We start from the raw sequence: 18,818 nt of genomic DNA, 5'->3' as shown, positions 1-18,818 counted from the left end.
CTTCTGAGAGAATAAGGATATATACGTAATAGTTAAGAAATGACTGAACAAAAAATAATGCTGTTCTCTTTATTTTTTAAATTAATTCATTTATTTATAATTAGTTCTCTTTTATTTATTTACTTTTTGCCTGCGTTGGGTCGTCGTTGCTGTGTATGGACTTTCTCTAGTTGCAGCGAGCAGGGGCTACTCTTCGTTGCGGTGCGTAGGCTTCTCTTTGCGGTGGCTTCTCTTGTTACAGAGCACGGGCTTCAATAGTTGTGGCACGCGGGCTCTAGAGCACAGGCTCAGTAGTTGTGGCACATGGGCTTAGTTGCTCCGCAGCATGTGGGATCTTCCCGGACCAGGGCTCGAACCTGTGTCCCCTGCATTGGCAGGCGGATTCTTAACCAACTGTACCACCAGGGAAGACCTGTTCTCTTTAAAGAGCATGATATTTCAACATACATTAGCTTCTTTTGCTTTTGTGGATCTTTTGAGGACACCAGTGAGCCAAGAAAGGTTAACTGTGCTCTGTAACACAGAGGAACATAGTGAGCTGGGATCAGCTGAATAGAGCAAATAACAGATATCAGACACCAAGTTATGTTTCTGGGTCCTTTGTTCATTGTTGGGCTGTTCCTGACATCCTGGAACAAAAACTCCCCATTGCATCTAGGACTTCAAGGGTGTCTGCTGATGCATTTTAGAAAAGTCCATGGTGATGAAAGAGTTGGGGAGTGGGAATGTATTCTGAGAATCAGAATCCCTAATTTATTCCTCGGCCTTTTCCAGTTGGGTCTTCTTTTTCAAATCCAGTTGGATCTCTTTTTTTCCCAATCATTTTTATTATTTACCTTTCTAGGAAGTGCCAAACAAGATCCAGATAAGGTTGCAGCAGCCATAATTGATGCCATTGAAGACTTTATTCAGAAAGGATTGGTCCAGTCTATGAAAAAAGTTAAAGTTGTTATCTTTCTGCCTCAAGTACTGGACGTGTTTTATGCCAACATGAAGAAAAGAGAAGGATCTCAGCCTTCTCCCCAGCAGCCTATGATGTCTAAAATTTCATGTGAGTTGTTTATTTTTATGAAATACATGTTCCTAATATTGATGTCACATGAGAAATAGCTATTCTTTTTTCTGGTAGTTTATTAGCTTTGTTCCAGCTTTATGGAGATATAGTTGACATACATCACTGTATAAGTTTGACGTATACAGCGTAATGGTTTGACTTACATATATTGTGAAATGAATACCACAATAAGCTTAGTTAGTATCCATCATCTCACATAGATACAATAAAAAGAGAAAGTAAAAAAAGAAAAGAAGAACATTTTTCCTTGTGACAAGAACTCTCTTAACAACTTTCATATCTATCATATAGTAGTGTTAACTACAGTCACTAAAGAATGTTTCTGGACCCAGTTCCAATGTGTGTATGGAGGCTTCCCTGTACCTACAAGCAATTCTCAGATGCCAGCAGGGTGTCTGAGGATTCAACTCAATTCTGACCATCATCTACCCAGAGATGGAATCAGATTCCACAGGTAAAGGGCTCAGTGCCACAAGACTGCCCTCCGCTTCAGATACCAATCACAAGCCAAATACTGTATATATGAGAAAAATATTTGGTCATTCTGACCAAATATATTTTTTCTTATAAATCACAGTATTACAGTCATCATTCTGTACATTACATCCCTAGTACTTATTTATCTTGTGATTGGAAGTTTGTATCTTTTGACCGCCTTTCTCCAATCTCCTCCCACCCTCACCCTGCAACCTCCTAGTAACCATAAATCTGATCTCTTTTTCTATGAGTTTTTTTTTTTTCAGATTCTGCGTATCAGTGAGGTCATACAGTATTTGTCTTTCTCCATCTGACTTGAAATAGCTAATCTTTAATGAACTATCACAGAGAAATTAATAAAACAATCCCATTTATAATTGCATCAAAAAGAATAAAATACCCAGGAATAAATTTAACCAAGGAGGTGAAAGACCTGTATCATGAAAATATACAACATTGATGAAAGAAACTGAAGAAGATACAAATAAATGGAAAGATAGTTCATGCTCATGGATTGGAAGGATTAATATTGTTAAAATATCCATACTACTTAAAGCAATCTACAGATTCAATGCAATCCCTATCAAAATTCCAGTGGCACTTCTCACTGAAGTAGAACAAACAGACTTGAAACCGTAAAACTCCTACAAGAAAACATATGGGTAAGCTCCTCAACACTGGTCTTAGCAATGACTTTTTAGATTTGACACTAAAATTACAAAAGCAAAATGAATAAGTGGGACTACATCAAACTGAAAAGCTTCTGCACAGCAAAGGAAGTCATAAACAAAATGAAAAGAGAACCCACTGAATGGGAGAAAATATTTGTAAATCATATATCTGATAAGGGGTTAAATCCAAAATATATAAAGAACTCATACAACAATAGAAAAAACCCCAAACAATTTGATTTTAAAATAGAGTATCTGAATAGTCATTTTTCCAAAAAAGATATACAACTGGCCTATAGGTACATGAAAAGGTGCTCAACATCATTAATCATCAGGGAAATGGAAATCAAAATCATAATGAGTGATCACCTCACATGATAGAACAGCTATTATCAAAAAGACAAGGGGGGCTTCCCTGGTGGCGCAGTGGTTGAGAATCTGCCTGCCAATGCAGGGGACACGGGTTCGAGCCCTGGTCTGGGAAGATCCCACATGCTGCGGAGCGGCTGGGCCCGTGAGCCACAATTACTGAGCCTGCGTGTCTGCAGCCTGTGCTCCGCAACAGGAGAGCCTGCGATAGTGAGAGGCCTGCGCAACGCGATGAAGAGTGGCCCCCACTTGCCACAACTAGAGAAAGCCCTCACACAGAAACAAAGACCCAACACAGCCATAAATAAATAAATTAATTAATTAATTAAAAAAAAAAAAAAAAAAGACAAGGGAGGGACTTCCCTGGTGGCACAGTGGTTAAGTCTCTGTGCTCCCAATGCAGGGGGCCCAGGTTTGATCCCTGGTCAGGGAACTAGAGCCCACATGCATGCTGCAACTAAGAGCTCACATGCCACAACTAAGAGCAGGTGAGCTGCAACTAAGGAGCCCGCCTGCTGCAACTAAGACCCAGTGCAACCAAATAAATAAATAAATAAATAATTAAAATATATATTAAAAAAAAAAAAAGACAAGGGACTTTCCTGGTGGTCCAGTGGTTAAGACTCCATGCTTCCACTGCACGGTGCATGGGTTTGATCCCTGGTCAGGGAACTAAGATCCCACATGCCATGTGTCACAGCAAAAAAAGAAGTATTAAAGACTCAAATGTTAAGACCTGACCATAAAACTCCTAGAAGAAAACATAGGGGAAAATAAATGATTAAAAAAAAAAAAAGACAAGAAATAACAAGTGTTGGTGAGGATGTGGAGAAAAGGGAACCCTCATGCACTGTTGGTGGGAATGTAAATTGGTGCAGCTACTGTGGAAAACAGCATGGAGGTTCCTCAAAAGTCTAGAAATAGAACTACCATAGGATCCAGCAATTCCACTTCTGGGTATTTATCTGAAGGAAATGAAATCACTCTCTGGCATCCATGTTCACTGCAGCAGCATTTTCAATAGCCACAACATGGAAACATTGAAAGATGAATTATAAAGAAGATGTGGTGTATATGGAATATTACTCAGGCATAAAAAAGAAGGAAATCCTGCTACATGCAACAACATGTGTGGACCTTGAGGGCATTATGCTCAATGAAATAAGACAGAGAAAGACAAATACTGTATGATAGCACTTATACAGAGGACAGATTGGTGATTGCCGGTGGGTGCAGAGGGGTGGGAGTTGGGTGAAATGGGTGAAGTTGGTCAAAAGGGTAAAAGCATCCAGTTATAAGATAAACAAGTCCTAGGGTTGTAATGTACAGCATGGTGACAAAGAAAGAAGGAAAGAGAGAGAGAGAGGAAGAGAGGAAGGAGGGAGGGAGGGAGGAGGGAGGGAAGAGGGAGGGAGGAAGGAAGAAGGAAAGAAAGAAAGAAAGAGCTAATCTTCCTTTCTTTTCTTTTTTAGCATTCTTGGGCTTCTCAAGTAAATCTCCCCCAAAACAGACTCCTTTGGTTTTAGAAAAGAAAACAGAATCAGCAGTTTTTCAGGTGTGTGGTGAAAATGTAAAAAGTGTAGAAAAAGTCTTCTTCTGGATACAGGATCTCATTCAAAAGGAACAGTGTCCCTACACCAGTGAAGATGAATGTATCAAAAACTTTGATGTAAAGGAATATCAGGAATTGAATGAGCTTCAGAAGAAGTTAAATATTTCCATTTCCTTGGACCGTGAAAGACCTTTGATTGAGGTTTCTGGAATTACCAAAGATGTGATACAGGTTAGAAATGCAATTGAGGACATGATTAAGAGAGTTAGATTGTCCAAAGAACAGGAATACCTGGCAGATCGTACCAGTGATTTTGTGGAATGGCAATATAAGGACGATAACAAGTTTCATAGTTTTGACAAAATTACCAATATGCAACTGGAGGATGCAAAGAAACAAAAGAGAAAGACAATTGATGTTAAAATTAATCATCAGAGCTACACAGTGGACTTGGAAACATACATTGCTACAGATGCAAACGGAAAGAGTTTACCTGTTGGGCGCCGTACAAAACCTGAAGGTGAATCAAACTATCATGCTTGTTGTCCATTACTTTATGCCTGTGATGTGTGTTGTACATACATCAAAATGTTGTTCAAGTAGATAAAATCCAAGTACCCTTATGGAAGAAAATAGAAAACTTGGTCTCAGCTGAAGGACCTTACACTTTGGCCATGAAAATACAGCACGGGTGCACCCAACAGCTGCTCATTATTATCTTAATGGTAACAATAGTCAAATGTTGCATTTGTTCTCATCTCTACAGTTTACAAGCTTCCCGGAGCCAGTTTTGCTGGGGAGGTAATGGCTGCTTCTGTCAGGAAAGGGAAAGCCATGGGCTGTAAAGTAGCCCAAGTCTTTCTAGAACAAAAGACTGAAGACAGCCTAGTCAGAGAGTGGGCAGTCTGTGTCTGTGACTGATGACCCAGAGTGGATGGGGAGCCTGAAGGATCTTCTCCCAGAAGTCACTAGCTCCTCTGCCCTGAGGATAAGATTCTTTGACACACACATCAGGAAGCAGTCTTCAAGATTCCTGAGAAGGGAATGCTTGTCTTGTGTAGTCAGCTATTCCTGCCTTTGACACATAAATCCCCCACTGAAAACTACTAAATTGGCTTTCAGTACATTGAGAGATCAATGTGAACGAATTCCTCAGACTCTGAGCAACCCTGGGGAAATGACAAGTCAAATACAGTATTCTGTTTAGCAGACGGGGAGACAGAGCTGCCACCACAACCTGCCATGTAGCAAAATCTCCCACCCACCCAACTCTTAAGGATGCTGTGAAGAATAATGAAAGAATAGATGTGGAGGGCCTGGTGGTTGTGGTGAGTTCTGGCAAAAAGCCATGCATTTGTAAGCAAAACATTAATGACTATATATTGAAAACACTGTAGAAAAATCATTTATATTATATGTAAAATTATTAAATTATGACAGATTAGAGACTGAAGAGAATATGCAGCTGAGTTATATTACACCAACATTTCTCAAATCTGAGCATGATCAAACTTGTTAAGATGCAGGTACCCAGGTTCCACCCTCAGAGATTTTGATTCGGTAGATCTGTGAGGTTTTTTTTAAGCAAGCGTTATAGTTGGTTCTGAGGTGGGTTATCTGTGGTCCACCTTTTGAAAACATTCTTCTAGAAAGATAAGGGGCTTCTTGAACACCTTGAATTAGGAGATTGTAAAACAAGAGCACAAATGATACTCAGTTTTTCAAAGCATACCAGGAATGTGGACTATGCGGATGAGCCTTTCTAGGTGCGAGGGTGTTTTCAAATGTCTACTTTGCAGTTGAGATCCCCTTATACTGGAGCGATATGAAGCAGCAGAAAGTCTGTGTGGTTGAGCTACAGCCTGATAATTCAGAATACAAAACTGTGGCAAGCAAGTTTAATGAGACCTGTGCAGACTTCATCATAGAGAAGGTAAGCCTTCCGCTGACATGGAGTTTCTACACGGTGGAAATAGAGGTATCATCGTCCTGGATAAATACATTTTCATTCACTTCCTATCACATTTTTTACCCAGAATTAGAATATTTTATGGCAATTAGGTTTTAAATTCTAGATTCTACTCATGTCACTATGATTACTGAGACATTGAAATTCTTGTGTCAGTTATTACAATATAATATTAGATTGTAATATATTAGAATAATAAAGATATATATTTACTTTGTGAAGCAAGCTAATAATTCCTAGATATGGCTCCAAAGTTGGAGTTGATAACTAGCAAAGTTGGAGTTGATAACTAGCAAATTAGATCAGGATTATGTGCTTCTGCCCCACTATTCACAGATCAACAGTCCTTGCTTCCTTGATAATCCAGCGGTCCTTTCCCTATTCATTTCCCTTATTTTGGCATCTTCTGCTTTTAAACATTAGTTTAGAAAGTTTCCTTTTTGAAATTATTTTTCTCCCTTGACTTCTAGGACAGTATTATTTTGATGCTTTCTTCTCCTTCTTTAACTAATGCTCCTTTCATTTTCACTGGCATCTGTTCCTCCTCTAAACCCCTAATCCTAGGTAACCCACAGGATTTATATTTTGGTATTCTGTCTCTGCAGTTCACCAGGGAATGTTTTTACTCTTCTTGGCTGCAGCTATTATTTCAGTGTTGATAGCTCTCAAATCAACATCACCAACCTGGATCTTTTTTTTTTTTTTTTTAATGGGATTTATTTATTTATTTATTTATTTATTTATTTATTTATTTATTTATGGCTGTGTTGGGTCTTCGTTTCTGTGCGAGGGCTTTCTCTAGCTGCGGCAAGCGGGGGCCACTCTTCATCGCGGTGCGCGGGCCTCTCACTATCGCGGCCTCTCTTGTTGCGGAGCACAGGCTCCAGATGTGCAGGCTCAGCAACTGTGGCTCATGGGCCCAGTTGCTCCACGGCATGTGGGATCCTCCCAGACCAGGGCTCGAACCCGTGTCCCCTGCATTGGCAGGCAGATTCTCAACCACTGCGCCACCAGGGAAGCCCCAACCTGGATCTTTGACTCAAGCTCTAGAACTTGAGTTCCCAAGTGGCCTAAAAAAGTCTCCACCTGAATATCTGTCTGCTAAATCAATTTCCCTAAAATCTAACTCATCTCATCATTTCCCCTTCCTTCCTGCTTTCTGTCCTTGGTTCCACCACTTTCTGAGTAAAGCTAGAGATCTTTGAGTACCTTCCCTTCATCGGTAATAACAAGTCTGCCAGTAAGGCCTGCATTGTCTTTCTTTGCAAATTTTCTCTTATTCTCTATTTGCACTGCCACCACCCTGTTTATTCATGTACTTAATAATACATATAATATTATTATTATTACATAATAATTCAAAAAATATTTGAAGTGTCCTACAAAGATATACCTTCAGATAACATAAATATGGACAAAAAGAAAAGTAGGGCAGGGAAATTAAGATAATTACAGAGGTACTGTTAGTTCACAAAAATACATAACATGAAGTCCTAGACAGTTACTAGAGGAGGCCCTCAAATTTGTCCTTGATCTTCCTAGTAGACAAAGCAAAGAAGTAAACACTCAGCTATAAGATTCATAATGTCCATAAATCAAAGAGCAAAGCATTTGATCAGGAGACTCAACAGTTTTTCACAATACTGAGACTGACTCCTGAAAGAGTTTGCCTGTGAATAAGTACTAGAGAATATCTTCAAAATCATCCTCACAATAAATTCAATATCAAATTTTATACCATTTTTTTTTAATCCCTCAATGTAGGAAGGAGAGGAATAGGTTAGAGAGATTAAGAGGTACAAACTTAGAGTTGCACAGTAGCTGAGTCACAGGTATGAAATGTGCAGTGTGGGTAATATAGTCAATAATTATATCTTTGTATGGTGACTGATCATGGCTGGACTTATCTTGGTGATCATTTTGAAATATATGGAAGTATGGAATCGCTATGCTGTGTAACAGGAACTAGCATAGTGTTGTAGGTCAGTTATACTTCAAAAATAAACAAACAAACTCATAGAAAAAGAGATCAGATTTGTGGTTACCAGAGACAGGGGGTATAGGGAGAGGGAACTGGATGAAAGGTAGGCAAAAGGTACAAACTTGCAGTTTAAGATGAGTACTGGGGATGTAATGTACAACATGATAAATATAATCAACAGTGCTTTCATACACTATATTATGTGTGAAAGTTGTTGGGAGAGTGGATCCTGGGAGTTCTCATCACAAGGAAAAAATTTTTTTTCTATTTCTTTAATTTTGTATCTATATGAGATGACGGATGTTCACTGGACTTATGATGATCTTTTCATGATATATGTAAGTCAAACCACTGTGCTGTACATCTTAAACTTATACAGTGCTATATGAATGTAAACTATATCTTAATAAAACTGGAAGAATAAATAACCTTGCCAAATAGATAGATCCCTGTATGTTGAGCAAAACAATTATATGTGGTACCAAGAAAATGTAATTCAAGTACGCAGCTCTTTCATGGTCTGGTTCTGAGACAATAAGTTTCATTAAAGATACCAATTACAGTCCTCTGGGAGTGGCTGACTGGCACATTGTGATGAGATGCCAAGTCCAAATTGAGCAGGACCACCCAGTTGACCAGAAATGTCTGCAGTGGGCCCTGGAGTCTTACTGTGTGTTGGCAGACCTTCACCAGAGAAATGACTTCACTACCCTTTTGTAGTGAAACCCTTTTTTCAAATAAAATCTTATGTGAAATCCCAGTCTATGACCCCAGTAAAAGCAGAGCTAGGTTGTACTTAAGGCACCTCTGTGGAGGTGTCTAGTAGTGCAAAAGCGCTAACATGAAAAATGGGTGGTCTGTCATCCTCCATGACTGTCATGTCTTGTGACTAAGATTTTTTAACACCCATGAACTTCCACCTAGATTCAACAATTTTGTAACATTTGCCTTTTTTCCCTCACTCTCTCTGTTTTTCCTGAAACAATTGAAAGTAAGTTGCAGATATCATGACACTCCTAAATATTATAGCATATGTATCCTAAGAATAAAAACATTCTCTTAAATAACACAAATATCATTATCCCTTATAATAATATCCAATAGAAGGTCAATATTCAAATCACCCCTGTTGCTCAAAACAGCTTTCTTATAACTTCCTCCCAACCCCTGCCCCCAATCTGGACTCACACATTGCATTTTGTCATTGTGTCTCCTTCATCTCTTCTGATATAGAACAGTACTCCTGCATTTTTAAACATTATTTTTCATGATATTGAAATTTTAGAAGAGTTTAAGCTAGTTGTGTTGTAGAATGTTCCACATTCTGGCTCTGCCTCGCCTAGATTTTTTAAGAATCCAAGCAGTTTTCTTATAGATTCTAGATTTGTCTGATTGCGCATGGTGTCATTTAATTTATTCCTCTATCCGCTTTATTTCTGGTAAACTTGGAGTTAGGTTGAAAGGCTTGGGTAAATTCAGATGAATATTTTTTGCAAGAATATATTTTGTAGGTGAGGCATCAAAGAAGCTTCTTTTTATTTATTTATTTATTTATTTACTTTTATTGAACTATTGTTGATTTACAATACTGTGTTAGTTTCTGGTATACAGCAAAGTGACTCAGATGTGTGTGTGTGTATATATAATATGTATATAATTTTATATACATATTTACCCTTTCATCCCACTGCTTTTCAGTCCTTCTTGTATTTCTGTGCCTCATCTGGGGTCATTTTCCTCTGGCTTTAGTATTTCTTCTAGTGCAGGTCTGGTAGTGATGAATTCTCTCAGTTTGTCTGAAAATTTATTTCACCCTCATTCTTTGAAGGATATTTTTGCTGGGTACAAAATTCTGAATTGGTAGTTATTTTCTTTAAGCACTTTGAAGAAGTTATTCTATTATCTTCTGACTTTGTTTCACTCTGCACTTCCCTTCTCTCCAGGAACTTGGCTAAAATCCTTGTTGCCTTCAAACAGACTTTTTTCCCACTAGCTCTTCTAGTAGTTGTTGGCAAGAAGTTTGGTCTGATACAAGTAGTCTATCATAGCCAGAAGCCTGCTGCTAAAATAAGCCTACTAAGTAAAGCTTAGAATTTATCCTACTAGGAATACAGACTCAGATTACTGTGTTCAAAATTACTTGAAATAATTTTCTTTGTGTGGTTATTAAATTTTAAAAGGGTTTGTGCTCACTTCAGCAGCATATATACTAAAAAAGGGTGAGAAACAAGAATAAAAGGACTAAGAAATTAAGAATGGTTTCAAAACTCGGTATGAATAAAATTTTAAGGCTTTTAAAAATGAGTAAAATAAATAAGATTTAAAGTAAATAGAAATAAATTGGAAGTAGTTTGAAGATTAGAAACTTAGTTGTAGGTAAAAGGAAAAATAAAATTTAAGATTATAAATTGGATCAACAAAATACATGATAATGCTGAGACTTGGAACTAGAGGGCAAACTGTATCTTTTTTTAAAATTAATTATTTTATTTATTTTTATTTTTGGCTGCATGGGGTCTTCGTTGCTGCACGTGGGCTTTCTCTAGTTGTGGCGAGTGGGGGCTACTCTTTGTTGCGGTGCATGGGCTTCTCATTGTGGTGGCTTCTCCTGTTGCGGAGCACGGGCTCTAGGTGCCCAGGCTTCAGTAGTTGTGGCACAAGGGCTCAGTAGTTGTGGCTTACGGGCTCTAGAGTGCAGGCTCAGTAGTTGTGGTGCATGCGGCATGTGGGATCTTCCCTGACCAGGGCTCGAACCCGCATCCCCTGAATTGGCAGGTGGATTCTTAACCACTGTGCCACCAGAGAAGCCCGCAAACTGTATCTTAATTAAAAACGGGAAACCCAAAACTGAAAAAAAAAAAAAAAAAAAAGAAGAAGAACCCAATAAAGGCAGGTAATAATAGTGTCAGACTCGAGAGTTCCCTGGACTGGAAGATTCTGACCACATGGAACCTTCACCTTGTGCCTGTCCATGGGGGTCCTTGCCTCCCTTACCCACCCTTCACTCTTTCCCAAGTCAACCTTATGAAACTGCCACCACCTGGTGATTAGGGGAGTGTAGAAACTGATCTGCAATCCAAGACCCAAGGAGTTTCTACCACAGCCCTGGAGGCCAAAGAGTATGGTCAAAGCATGGCCACTTTGGTCTATAACCAGATCCCCTCCCACCAGGATTCATGCCCCACTCTTCCAACTGGACCAGAGATTAATTTTCACTAATTAATTTCCTTCTTGCCTAGACACTAGTGGTTCTCCCACTATTAGAATACTCTCTCGCGGGAGGAGAGAGACAAAGTGACATAGTGAGGTAGACGGCAACAGGAGCAGTTAGGAGTTGAAGAGGCTTTGGTCAGCCAAGTTCATATAATGAGGACTTAAGATCCTAAACATTGTCTGCTCTCATGTGGTACATAAAAGATGTTTAAAATTAAATTAACATTCTTACCAAGGCCTGTTTCTGTGAAACTCTGGATCTAAAAAGACTTCTGAATGTAGAAAGCTGCCATCTGGCATTGAATTTGCTGTTTATTGTAATTTGTATATACTTATGAAAAATAATGGTCATGTTTCATCTGTTATATCTTGCCAAGGGCTCTTGGCATTGACAGAAAATTTTTCCTTATTGATTTGCAGATTGAGAGGATCCAGAATCCAGAGCTCTGGAAACACTACCAGACAAAGAAAAACAACATGGATGCCAAAAATGGCCAATTAATAAATGAGAAGCTGCTCTTCCATGGGACAGATGCTGACTCAGTGACACTTGTCAACGGAAAAGGCTTTAACCGCAGTTACGCTGGAAAAAATGGTAAGGACGCAAGTAATCTGGCTGCTTCAAATGAGGTGTCAGCCATGAGAACCCAAGCTGGCTGGGGACAGTGTGGATGGTGTTGTGTTCTCTCATTGTTGGGGGCCATGTTACAGCCAAAGTTTTAGGTTAGACTCACTATATTTCATCCCGAAGGGACTGACTGGCCCTCCAGGGTGGGAGAATGATTTTTAAGAATAAAAAACCAGGGACTTCCCTGGTGGCGCAGTGGTTAAGAATCCGCCTGCCAATGCAGGGGACACGGATTCGAGCCCTGGTCCAGGAAGATCCCACATGCTGCGGAGCAACTAAGCCCGTGTGCCACAACTACTGAGCCTGCGCTCTAGAGCCCACGAGCCACAACTACTGAAGCCTGTGTGCCAAGAGCCCGTGCTCTGCAACAAGAGAAGCCACGGCAATGAGAAGCCCGCGCACCGCAACGAAGAGTAGCCCCCGCTCGCTGCAACTAGAGAAAGCCCGCGTGCAGCAACAAAGACCAAACGTAACCAAAAAAAAAAAAAAAAACCACACACACACAAAAATTTAAAAGAAGCTTAAGAGAGTACTGAACATTATTTTAACATTATTTGACATATTGGGTCAACATGTCAAATTATAGACTAAATTGAAATCCTTAAAGATGTTTTGTTTTTCTCTTCACAGCTACGGCATTTGGAAAGGGAACCTATTTTGCTGTCAGTGCCCATTATTCTGCCAATGATACATACTCTAGACCGGACATAAATGGGAAGAAACGTATGTATTATGTGCGAGTACTCACTGGATCGTACACAGTTGGAAACAAGTCATTAATTGTGCCTCCTCTAAAGGACCCCCAAAATCCTACTGACTCGTATGACACTGTCACAGATTGTGTGCAAAATCCAAATTTATTTGTGGTATTTTATGACTACCAGGCTTACCCAGAGTACCTCATTACTTTTAGATGTTAACATTTTGGTATCTTTTGCAGAAGATATTATTCATCTATACATAGCTAACTGTAAAGCAAGCTGTAGTTTTTTTTTCTCTTAACAGCTTTTTCTAAGATCAGAGGACCCTTGTCACTGAAATCAGACTTTCTCTAGCCTCTCTTTCAAAACTGGAATGAACCTATCTTGAGAGCAATAAATTCGAGAATTTAATTGGATAACTTAGAGTTACAACTGTGCATCCTCAACCATGGATATCAAATCTGTAGACGTACAGGTGTTTATTTCCAGAGGGGAGAGTATAACATTAATCTGTTTTTTTAAATTGGGGTATAGTTGCTTTACAATGTTGTGTTCGTTTCTGCTGTACAACCAAGTGAATCAGTCATGTGTATACATATATCCCCCTCCCTCTTGGATCTCTCCCCCCACCGCCATCCCACCCATCTAGGTCACCACAGAGCACTGAGCTGATCTCCCTGTGCTATACAGCAGGTTCCCACTAGCCATCTGTTTTACACTGGTAATGTATACATGTCAATCCCAATCTCCCAGTTCATCCCACCCCCACTTCCCCCTCCACGTCCACATGTCCGTTCTTTACGTCTTTATCTCTATTCCTGCCCTGCAAATAGGTTCATCTGTATCATTTTTCTAGATTCCACATATAAGAATAACATTAATCTTAAAGGCAGAGGACACAGTGATGCAATTTCATCTGCCACTGAGAGACAGCTGGTATCATGTCAGGACTCCATACTGCTGTGGGGAGCACAGTATTACTAAGTGGGTGGGGCTGCTGTCTTCCCTGGGTGCAGGGATGGTGTCTAATCTTCTTTATCCCTGGGCTGAGGTCTGTGCCTGATGTACAATAGATGCTCCATAAGTGTTTCATAAACCAATTAAGAATGAAGAAGCCCTGTCAGACTCCTAACCAAAGTGGGAACCATCTCATCAACACCCGTGACTTATTGTCACTTTGCCTCAAATCGATGAGATTCCATGGCAGGGAGCTTTTTCACAAAGCAGCCTATGGACATGTGGGACAGCTCCGGTCAGGGCTCTGGGGTACTGCAGTGCAGCCGTGTCCTGCACAGTCCAGGGGGCTGTGGTCTAGCTTGGGGACTAGGTGAGCTGTATCCCATGGAGCTGGGCAGTGCAGCAGCCCTGTTTCCAATCGGTCCTTTCTAATGTTGAACCCAAATCTGCCTTTTTATAACTTTTATTCATAGTCTTAGTTCTGCCCAGTGGAAGAAAGGGATAATGCCTGCTGTATTTTCAGTATGAACCCCTTCTACTATGTTAAGATTAAATGAATCTAAGGGTATTAAATAGCACATTTTCCTTGGCAGCCTAGCTTTTGATGATTTTAAAGCCTTGTGCATAAATAAACTAAAGGAATTAAGCAGTCATATTACTAATTTGCTAACTCAGTAGCTATAGGATAGTAATGGAAAGTTTCTTTTTTAACTTCCTCAGGTGAATTTCAGATTCTAACACTGTTTATTGAGTGCCTAGATTAACCAGGTACTATAATAGGTGCTTTCTTCCCCGAAACAGTCTTGTGAGGTAAGAATTACATCCCCATTTTAAAGCTGAGGAAACTGATGCCTCAGAACACAAGAAGCTTCCTTGCCTTAAGTCACCTGGGTAACAGGCCTCAGAGCCAGCAACTGAATCTGGGTCTCTGTGTCATCAAGCCCCTTGCTCTTCCCACTGTAGAACATGGCTTCTAGATTAATGTTACTGATTCAGGAATATCTCAATCTGTGAATTATCCTCATATTTCCTTGGCCTTGTCCCTTCCGGCTTTGGTTTTCATTGTAGAGTCTCTTCATTTGAAGCTCTGTAGGCCAAGAGGCCAGAGCTATGCCCATGGGCAGCCAGGACAGATGGTGAACTTGGATGCTAGGGGTCACCAGGAGGATAAAGGCACTCTTTCTTGGCCCCAGGGAACAATGCCTGCACTTCAAGTAAAGGAGGTTGAGGGGGCCACAGTTGCTGCTTCATTAAACACAGACGTCTTGAAATTTTTCTTGCTGTTGCTGTTTTTTAATTGGATTGGCAAAGACTTCTTATTGCTTAGGAGTAGCTTCCCAGCCACTGGCATCTGAACTTGGGCTTGACAATGAATGTAAGAAATAAAAAAGGAGAGACCCGCTCTCTAATTTGTTCTTGTTCTCCAGTGGTTTGGTTAACTTAGGCAAGGCTGAATATCAGGGTGTATTGCACCAAGTATGATGATTCAGTCCGTAAATGTTATAGTTACCCTCAATCTAAGGAAATATGTCATACAACACAGGGAACATGGCCAATATTTTATAATAACTATAAATGGAGTATAACCTTTAAAAATTGTGAATCACTGTACTGTACACATGCAACACATAATATTGTACATCAACTATACTTCAATAAAAATTTTTTAAAATAAATATTTCCTCCTTTTTGAATAAAGTGCTTGGAAAATGTTATTTGGTGGTTAAACATCTTTATCCTTTAGGGCAAATACAGGAGAGCTTGATGATAAACGCAGGCAACTGCAGATAAAAGATCACAACTAAACATGACAGCATCAAGGGATCCTCACAGTTATCAATAGCATTCAGCTGAAAATTACACGAAGGGCACAGTACAGCTTTAGTTCAGTAAATCTGAAGGGCAGATTGACCCCAACAAGTAGCCCCTGCTAAAACAAGCCCACTTTGAGCCTGTGTTAGGTCTTGGTGGTCTACTCCAGGGCCAGAGATTCTTAAACTTTTTTGCTATTTGAAGCACCTCAGGTGCTTGCTGAGACTGCAAATTCTGGCCCATCCCAAAGGAGGCAAATTCTATAGCTCTAGAGTGGTGCCCAGACATCTGCATCTTCAGCAAGCCCCTCAAATGATTCTGATATCCCTGATACCCAGAGCTGCTTAAGACTTTCATGGGCCCCAGGCAATTTTGCCTTTGTAGGCCCCTTACTCCATGAAAAGTATTAAACATGATACTTCGCTACTGCATTGGTATAAACATGAATGTAATCGAAACTAGATTATATTCTTTTTTTTATTTTTAAAGAAACTAAAACATTTCTGTAGACCCTAAAAGCTCAGGGGCCCTAGCTACTTTGCCTACCGGATAGATCACCCTGCTTGTACGTGGATACTGTAACTTTATGTGTAACACTTCAATCCCTCTAACCTCTGGAGGGTCAAAATATTAATATTTATTTAATAATTGAGTTCACTCATTCGGTCCTGCTCATCTGAGAAATGCAGGATGAAATGGGACCCTACTTGGTGGCTGATCATCTCCCCCTTTGACTGTCTTTTCTCCTTCCCACACTCCCCGGTTGCAGACAGCCAGGATCTCTTGCTGTGTCATAATCTCTATCTCTATAAAATGAGGAAATTATCTCCCAACACCCATTTACATTTCGAATGCATTCATATCAATGTCTTAACTCTCTACCCAGGTCTCTGCATGCCAGAAACTATTACCTCTAACTGAAATCAATACTTTGCCTTCAGAACAGCTTTCAAACCTTTCTGACCCCAACATACACTAAGAAATACATTTTATATCAGGCCCAGTACACACACAGATATAACTGAAAAGTTTTATGAGGTATATTTACGCTGAAAAAAAATTTTCCTGGACAGTTTCACAAAATAATACTTATATTTACTATTGAATTCACTGAAATTACATATTCTGCTCCACTAAAAAAAAAAAATGCTGGTCTCACCCACTAAATTGATCTTATGACTTGCTAATGGGTCACAATCTACAACTTGAAAAACACTGGTCCAAGTAGTAGCAAATATAATAAAATATCTGGGAGGGAGGGTGTGAGGGAACCCTGGGGGAGGGAGGGGGTGAGGGAATTCTGTGTGAAGGAGGGTATGGGGGAGCTCTCAGTGAGGGCAGGTGTAAAAAAAATATATAGCTGAAGACAAATGTCTATTTCTGCGATAGGGATATACCTACTACAGGTAACAGACATCTCACCCTTAGCCACAACATCCTCTGCCCCAGTGTTTCTGAAGGAGTATCGCCCAACAAGGTCTCCTTTTTAAAAAATCCACTCAAATATTTAAGGAGCACCTACCATGTGCTGGGCACTGATCAAGACTCTGCAAATATACAATAATCAAAGTCCAAACCCTCATGCAGTGACATTCTCGTTGGGGGAGATAGATAGACAGTAATCAAATAAATAGGCAAATATATAGTGGTCAGATGGTGGTGAGTGCTACAGAAGGGTCTTTTTTCAGACCCTTCTTTTCCTGGGCATGTTCACTTCCCTTCCTCCTTTCTCCCAGAAAGTATGTACTCTCTTGGGATTTACTGATACCGTCAGTTTGACCTGAGAAGAATGGGGCCAGTAGTCAGTTCTTCTTAAAAGGTGACTTTGTGTGTCTTTTCTGTTTTGAATGGTTACTGAGTTCAATATGTTTTTATAATTTTTAAATTCTTACTTAGACGGTAATGATAATAATTATCCCCACATATTGCAAATGTAATGAGAGTGGGATCAAGTTCACTAAGCCAAGCTTTTAGTTAGTTTCAGAAGTCAGCAGCATTTGGTCCTTTTTATTCCAGGGCTGGTGTTCCTAGATGTCCCAGTTCCTTCCACAAGGAGGCCTCTTATTGGGCCCCCACCTACTTTTCTCCTGGTTGGTATTCTGCTCTGGATTACAGGGGTTACCCAGTGAGAATGCCACAGATGTGAGAAATGTGATCACTTCAGATCAAGGCTAGACTTCAACCTGCATTTGAATTAAGAAGTCAAGAACTTAAAACAATCATAAATCTTCCCACACCATCTTATGACAAAGAGTCCATGATAGCTACTGAAATTAACAACTGCACCCCTCCCCCCCAAAAAGCTAGAATTCACCCAATGGATGCATTAGATCAGGAGTTAGCAAACTTTTAAAATATTTTCAGCTTTGCGAGCCATACTGCCTCTGTCACTACTCAACTCTGCCACCGTAACCCTAAAGCCACCACAGACAATATGTAAATGAATGGCATGGCTGTGTTCTAATACAACCTTATTTACAAAAACAAGCAGCAGGTGACCCCTGATGATGGAGAGACTATTTCTTGGTGAGAACACTAGGGGCTTACATTTGAGATAGGCTGATGAGATAGGTAAGGAAAGGCAAAGGCACTGAAGAAAGAGGCCTACCAATAACAAAGAGCCAGGTTGTCCAAAGAGCAATGTGTATGCAAGAAGGTGGCAAGAGACTAAAATGTTAATTAGGTGAGAACAGGACATTTATAAGCATATGCAAATTGACCTTTTGCCATTTCATCTTTTATTTTAAAACTATATTATTTTTAAAATATTCTTAAAATATTATTGAAAAAGTCATTTTCTATTAGAGTCGCAAACTTCTTCCTTGAATCAAAAGTTGTGCCACTATCCTGGTTACCTGTGGATTCACCAAGCAATCCAGCAAGTCATCTGTAGAAATGAATGTCTGGGAAGGGGCCACAGTACTATTTGAAGCAATTTGTTCCACTACTGCATTCTCACTTTCACTCATCATTCGTTGTCTCTTGGTATAATGCAATTTTCCAAAGCGTTTTCCATTTTTGCCAACAAAGTCTTCACCATCACTTTCAAACATGCCTCCTCTTTCTGAGGGTGGTTCTTGGGAACCTGGTATCACAGGAACCAGATCAGGACCAAAGGGACTTGCTGCCTCCTGCTTTACTGTTCCCAAGGTTAAGCTGTGGCTACTAGTTTGTTCTACCTCCACGTGGTTGTGCACATTTAATTCTTCCTTTATCACGTACTCTCCGTTTGTGCTCAGCGCTTGGGTTTCTACTACCTTAGATGTTCCATAATGATCAAAAAAAGCAGAAACGGCTCCATTTAAGTAGCGACAATTGACTTCATGGGATGTTTCCTCAACCTAAGGAAAAAGAAAAACTCTTTAAAATGGTTATATGCACTTACATAAACTGGAAAACAAATTTTCCAGCTG

The 18,818-nt window shown here is 39.9% G+C and overlaps 2 protein-coding genes across 7 annotated transcripts in view; one reads left to right on the top strand and one right to left on the bottom strand.

Annotated features, from left to right (window-relative positions):
• The window catches only part of PARP14 (poly(ADP-ribose) polymerase family member 14), a 47,786-nt gene extending 32,517 nt beyond the window's left edge, over nucleotides 1-15,269 (top strand). Inside the window, exons 13-17 of the mRNA XM_007175624.2 lie at nucleotides 845-1,051; nucleotides 4,065-4,664; nucleotides 5,944-6,077; nucleotides 11,728-11,902; nucleotides 12,566-15,269. Coding sequence (XP_007175686.2) covers nucleotides 845-1,051; nucleotides 4,065-4,664; nucleotides 5,944-6,077; nucleotides 11,728-11,902; nucleotides 12,566-12,855 — 1,406 coding nt within the window. The 3' untranslated portion in view covers nucleotides 12,856-15,269. The remainder of the gene's footprint in view (nucleotides 1-844; nucleotides 1,052-4,064; nucleotides 4,665-5,943; nucleotides 6,078-11,727; nucleotides 11,903-12,565) is intronic.
• A 30-nt stretch (nucleotides 15,270-15,299) lies between these two features.
• Nucleotides 15,300-18,818, bottom strand: part of HSPBAP1 (HSPB1 associated protein 1) — a 52,210-nt gene continuing 48,691 nt past the window's right edge. The window contains exon 8 of one of the 6 annotated variants that reach the window (XM_007175629.3): nucleotides 15,300-18,746. In XM_007175629.3, coding sequence (XP_007175691.1) covers nucleotides 18,207-18,746 — 540 coding nt within the window. In that variant the 3' untranslated portion in view covers nucleotides 15,300-18,206. The remainder of the gene's footprint in view (nucleotides 18,747-18,818) is intronic. The other 5 variants (XM_007175627.3, XM_057545418.1, XM_007175626.3 and 2 more) reach the window with 5 other exon arrangements.

Source organism: Balaenoptera acutorostrata, chromosome 4 (genome assembly GCF_949987535.1).
Source record: "Balaenoptera acutorostrata chromosome 4, mBalAcu1.1, whole genome shotgun sequence".
Classification (NCBI taxonomy): domain Eukaryota; kingdom Metazoa; phylum Chordata; class Mammalia; order Artiodactyla; family Balaenopteridae; genus Balaenoptera; species Balaenoptera acutorostrata.
The sequence above is the reverse complement of the archived record's forward strand: the minus strand, read 5'-3'. Positions and strand labels throughout refer to the sequence as shown.